At 49.8% G+C, this 5557-nt stretch overlaps 1 protein-coding gene across 1 annotated transcript in view; it reads right to left on the bottom strand.

Annotated features, from left to right (window-relative positions):
• Window positions 1-6: 6 nt before the first annotated feature.
• Usp10 (ubiquitin specific peptidase 10) overlaps window positions 7-5557 on the bottom strand; it is a 63299-nt gene continuing 57748 nt past the window's right edge. The window contains exons 11-15 of the mRNA XM_031336891.1: window positions 5066-5243; window positions 3679-3844; window positions 2006-2150; window positions 696-761; window positions 7-365 (exon numbers count right to left, since the gene is read on the bottom strand). Of these exons, the coding sequence (XP_031192751.1) occupies window positions 178-365; window positions 696-761; window positions 2006-2150; window positions 3679-3844; window positions 5066-5243 (743 nt within the window). The 3' untranslated portion in view covers window positions 7-177. The remainder of the gene's footprint in view (window positions 366-695; window positions 762-2005; window positions 2151-3678; window positions 3845-5065; window positions 5244-5557) is intronic.

The raw sequence follows: 5557 nt of genomic DNA, 5'->3' as shown, positions 1-5557 counted from the left end.
AGTCTCTGAAGTCTCTGAGTCAGCATGAGCTGCGCTGTGCAGACCCCCAGGCATCTTCCATCCAAGCCCATGGGCACAGAGGGAGCATCTCTCTACAGAGCCACTAGAGAGGTGGGTAGTGAGTGAGTTGGGAGTTGTAGGAAGCAGCGTCAGGCACACACAGGCACACGGGCATGATTACAGCAGGTCCACACGGCGGTAATACAGGAGGTAGGCTGTGCGGTCAGCAGTCGGTTTCACCACCTGGTACTGGTTAATAACCTTGACCGTTTGGTCATCAATTCGCAGCCAGCCATTAAGCCCGATCTGGAAGACGTCTGTAGTGTAGTGGCCGCCTGTAGCACTGTTGCCGTGATGGTAGACCACTGGAAGACAGCACCAGGCAGACAACCCATGAGAAAAGCCCCTCAACCTGCTGCCATAGACCCCACCTTCACTGCCCCCCCACTAACTGTTCCAAAGGGAGGTGGCTCCACCAGAGCCTGCGGGCCACTGACTCAGGCTGACACTGACACACGGTAAGACCCCTCTTTGTCAGCCAAAATTCAAGGCAAACACGGGTCCTGAATGCTTTCTGACAATCAGGCTCTTGTAGGACGCTCTCTATGGGAGTGAGCTGCAAGACAGTGTCGCCTGGCACCTTACAGACTCTCTGTTCCCTGTGTTTTTGAGGGAGCAGAGGCAAATACACTCACCTGCAAACAGCCTATAGGTTCTGTGGCATTTAAAATTTTTATTTTTGACGCCTGGAGAAAGTAGTTCTGAAAAACAAAATAGCAACACTTTAACAAAGTCTTCACAGAGCAACAGTACTGGCTGGTAACAGGGTCCCCTGAAAAACACACACCTCACTTCAAGGGTCAGAGCAGGGGTGGCCCAGAGCTGTGTCAGAACTCAACCTGAAGGGGCTGACAGCCACAGGGCAGAGGAGGGCCAGACCCAGAAGGATCTCTCCCCAAGACCAAAGCAAGACACCACTGTCTTTTGGTTTTCCAGACCTTTGTACTGCCTGGCCTTGCCACACTCTGGCACCATCTAAGACGTTCACCCACATGGTGGACTTACAAGGTGCCTTCTGATTTCCACATGAAGGCCAGGGCATAAAAGGTAAGCTCTCACCTCCCACCTCCTGAGTCAACACATACATGCTCTGGCATGCATATCTACCCACACATACACAACACAAACACACACACCCCTATTTAATTAAACAAGGTTACCTTCAACCTGCATTTATAGTAAGTACCCATCTCATAGGGCTCTTCAAAACATGCTGTCACAGCTAGTGAGACGCCTCAGCACTTAGAGCACTGGCTGCCCTTGTGAGCACCAGGCAGGTATGTGATGCTACTGTTGTGCCACAGAGGCCCATGGAAGGCAGTGGCCAGGACATTTCTGCACAGGCACCGTGTCGCTGTGGGAGCGGAGGGCAGGCCCTGCCAGGACCAGCTGCTCTTTCTCCTACTTTCTGATTTAGTCAAATTACATTTTGTTTCTATTTGCACCAGGCAAATCACTGTAATGCGAGTTCATGGCCAGCCTTGTTTATATAGTGAGCTACAGGCCGGCCAGCACTTTATATTGAGACCCTGCCTTAAAACAAAAAAATACTTAACGAAAATACAAAGTAAAATAGGGGGAGCCAGAAAGAGGGCTCAGTAGTTACTACTAGCTACTCTTTCAGAGAACCCGGGTTTGATTCCCAGCACCAATATGGCAGCTGATTGCCACCTGTAACTCCAACCTTGGGGATCCAATGCCTTCTTTGGGCCTCTGTCAGCACCAGGCAAGCACACAGTGCACACACTTGTACATACAGGCAAACCACCCCTAAATCAAATTTAAAAATAAGAAAACCATCTTAATGAGCATTTCAGTACAGAAATCCACAAATGTCAATAAATTTAAAACAGAAAGAGTCTCTTAACTAAACGTCTCACTGGTGACTGGGTGGTGGCAGGCTCCTGGGGCTGCAGGGGCTGCAGCAGGCACAGGCCAGCATTACCTCTACTGATCTCCAAGTCCACGGGGTAGTCGATGTTCTTGACCAGCTTCTGGCATCCACCTGTCTTCTCATAGACGAAGCGCTTCAGGTGCAGCACGAGGACAGGGGGAAGCTTCTCCAGAGTCACTCTGCGGCTGACTTCCACCTGGGACAGGTAGCCAGGGTCACAGGCCTGCAGCATCCAGTGGGGATCCCCAGCCCTAGACATTCCTGCACCCCCATGGACACCTGCAACAGAGCCCACCCAAGCAAAGACCTTGGCTCTATAGCATCACACTGGCTAGGAACCAAGCTGGCCGAGGACAGGCTGGAGTGAGCATGTACCAGCCTGTCTTTTCATCTCATTCACAAACCTGCCTAGCATCTTTCTTCAAACACATGTTTCAAGTAATCCTACCACCATCTGTCCTGTCACTCACTGCCTGGTCCTGTCAACATGTCCCTTTACTGTGTTCATAGGCTCCTGAATCTTTTAAGAGCCTTAAGCACCAACTTAATGAAGTGTAACTCAGGAGAGTGCGGCGTGCCCTGCTGGAGCACCTCTGCCCACCAGCAACTGTTCCAAGCGATGTCTGCTGTTAGGGTTTCTTTGGGTTTTCTCCACCAAATGTATCTATCTTCAGTTGCTCACAACTTCCCCCAAAGCCCCATTATTTACTTGAAGAGAAAGAGAATTGAATAAGCTAAAAGACAGCAACCCAAAGAAACATACTGAGCTAGCTACCATCCGCTCACAGCCAGATCAAGGACACCTGAACTGCCCTCTGCTGCATGGTCCTCAGCCAGGCACTTCTTACTCAGGCCAGCTACTGGGTTTTCGTTCCTGGCTCCTGGTACTTAACGTTTGTGAACAAAACCAGCCACCAGGACTGAATCCGACAACACGGTGGAGACCTTCCTTCTGCAGATCCAGCATTACCTCTGCTGATCAGAGCAGGAGGCCTCAGAGGGAGGTGAGGCTGGGGTCTCTTCACTTCTCTTCTCAGTACATGGGTCACAAAAGGACATTTCTGAAGACAGGTCTGAACTGGGATCTTATTTAACCCTGCAGCCGCCACACTCAGCTTCCCAATACCAAGCAAGAACTCTTCAGAACAGCGCCACCCTAACTAGGCAGCTTCATCCTGCTTGTGACCTCAAAGCCAGTCTACAAAGGACTGGAGAGGGAAGATGGCCTCCACTGCAGAGCAGGCGGGCAGGTCACCAAGAGCCAGACACCAGCTGCTCTCCACAAGCGACAGGCCCAGTTCATGACTGTCCAGGATGGAAACACTCAAGACTTTATCCTCATCACCACATCAAAGAGCAGCATGCATCTGAGCTGTCAGCCTGTATGTCTGTCTGTCTCTGATGATCTGTTTTTGCAACATAAATGTGGCCAGAACTCCCTCACAGCCTAACGCCTCTGCTGGAGGTGGGCTGACTACAGATACTAGGATTAGGTTTTGAGGAAATGAGATACAGAGCAAGGTCAAGAGGCATTCCCTCAGGTCACAAAAGCCAGAGACGCAGCTAGGGGGGAAGGGTGTCCATCTGGTTCAACTACTACATCCTGAATACCCGGGGCTTCTCAGTAAAGCAACTGCGAGAGAGGCAGACTCAAGTCAGCTTCCCTCAGCTTAGTTCTGTTCTGTCCAAGCATCTAGAAGGTTCCTGGCCAGCTGTGAACATACCTCTTGCTTGGTTTTGGTAGTGTAACCTTGGACAGACTCTCTCGCCACCAAGCTTTCCAATGCATCTTGGACTGTGCGTATCTTGTCAGACTGGATATCCAACTGCAGCGTGAAAAACGGCTGCAGAGTGGCGGACTCCTTAGAACTCTGCTGGTAAACTACAGACCTAAAAATCACAGTTGAAACAAAAAGTAAGAGGCCGCTCTCTGTAACTTTCCCTTAAAATTAACTAGCAGAAGGAATAAATACTCTTAAGTTTATTCAGTATCACAGAACCAAAGAAAACAGAACAGCCAAAACCACCCAGCACTTGGGAGGCAGAGGCAGGCGGATTTCAAGGCCAGCCTGGTCTACAGAGTGAGTTCCAGGATAGACAGGGCTACACAGGGAAACCCTGTCTCAAAAAACCAAACTCACTCCACTGACTACCAGCCTCTGATGAGCAATTGATCTGTACATTTTCCCAGCTCCGCTCAGATGCTGCAACTAACAAATTCTGTGCTTGCACACCAGAGCACAGCATGCACCAGCTAACAAATTCAAGTGGAGTGGGGTTGAGGGTATTTAACAAAGTGTCACAGACTGTTCTGGTGAAAAACAGGGGTGGCAGTGTGTGTGTGTGTGTGTGTGTGTGTGTGTGTGTGTGTGTGTGTAATCCCCAGGGGAGGTAGAACTTTTAATGCTGCTTTTCTTCTATAAAAACATCAGGAGGAAGAAGGGGAGCAAGCTAAGGATAAGGATCTGGGAAGAGAGGCAACCGCCTTGAGGGTAAGGCGCCAACTCAACCTTGCTTTCTTAGTTGTTTTTCTTCATCTTTCTTTTTTTAAGTTCTTCTGAATAAAAATCATAAGTATGTCTCATCTCTCATTTAACCCCATCCAGGGAACAGAGATTTAACCAAGAATCTTGTTTGTGCAGCCTGGTGTCCCAGTTCATGAGCAATCAGAGCTGGTGGGAGGAGACTCTGACTGACGGGATAGATATGACACCCAGCTGTAATCCTTCCTGTCAGGGTCTAATGCCCCAGCCTTCCTCCTGAGTGCCAGGCAATGACTGACACTCCTTGGGTTCCCAAAAGGAAGTTGAAAAACATCAATGAAAGTAAAGCTGGGCTGTGGTGTCGATGCCTTTGATTCCAGCATTCAGGCAGTAGAGGCAGGTGGACCTCTGAGTTCGAGGCCATCAATGGCTAGAGTTAGTTTCAGAACAACCAGGGCTATACAGAGAAACCCTGACTGCAAGTGATGGGCCAGAGTCCTCGGGAGCACTAAGGCACACAGCCCCTGGGAGTAGGGCATAAGAGCAAGTAAAAAGCAGGCAAGGCAGATGGCAGGAAGGATGCAGACACTCTCACACCGCCCCTGTGGGAACATGGGAAAGCACAGACCTGATGTGTCCACCGAAAATTCCTGTGATGGGTGTCTGGATGAAGTCCGCCTGCCGGGTGACGGAGGTCTTGTTCTTGGGGCCCACTTGCTCCCACTCATCCTCACTGCCCTCTCCCGTGTCTTCCAGCTCCTCAGCCTCTATCAAGTGGCTTCCAGGCCCGTTGGAAACAGAGTGCTCTGAAAAGAAGAGGGCCTGCTGAGGCTGCTTTTTTCAAGAACAAAATATCCAAGCAAGTACACACAGATTCTATACATAATAACTGGCTGAACAGATTCATGAGGGTCAGGTAAGAAGCTCAGCGGGTGAAGCCATGTTCTCTAGGCCTGACAACATGAGTTAGATTCCTAGGACCACATGATGAAGAGAATTGACTCCTCCAAATTGTCCTCTGACCATCACTTTGCCACAGAACCCTCTCTAATACACACTCACAATTATGCATGGGTGGACATGGACACACACACACTAAAAGGACCAAAATAACAAAAAA

Source organism: Mastomys coucha, unplaced genomic scaffold (assembly GCF_008632895.1).
Source record: "Mastomys coucha isolate ucsf_1 unplaced genomic scaffold, UCSF_Mcou_1 pScaffold22, whole genome shotgun sequence".
Classification (NCBI taxonomy): Eukaryota; Metazoa; Chordata; class Mammalia; order Rodentia; family Muridae; genus Mastomys; species Mastomys coucha.
This window is presented reverse-complemented; position numbering and strand designations above follow the sequence as displayed.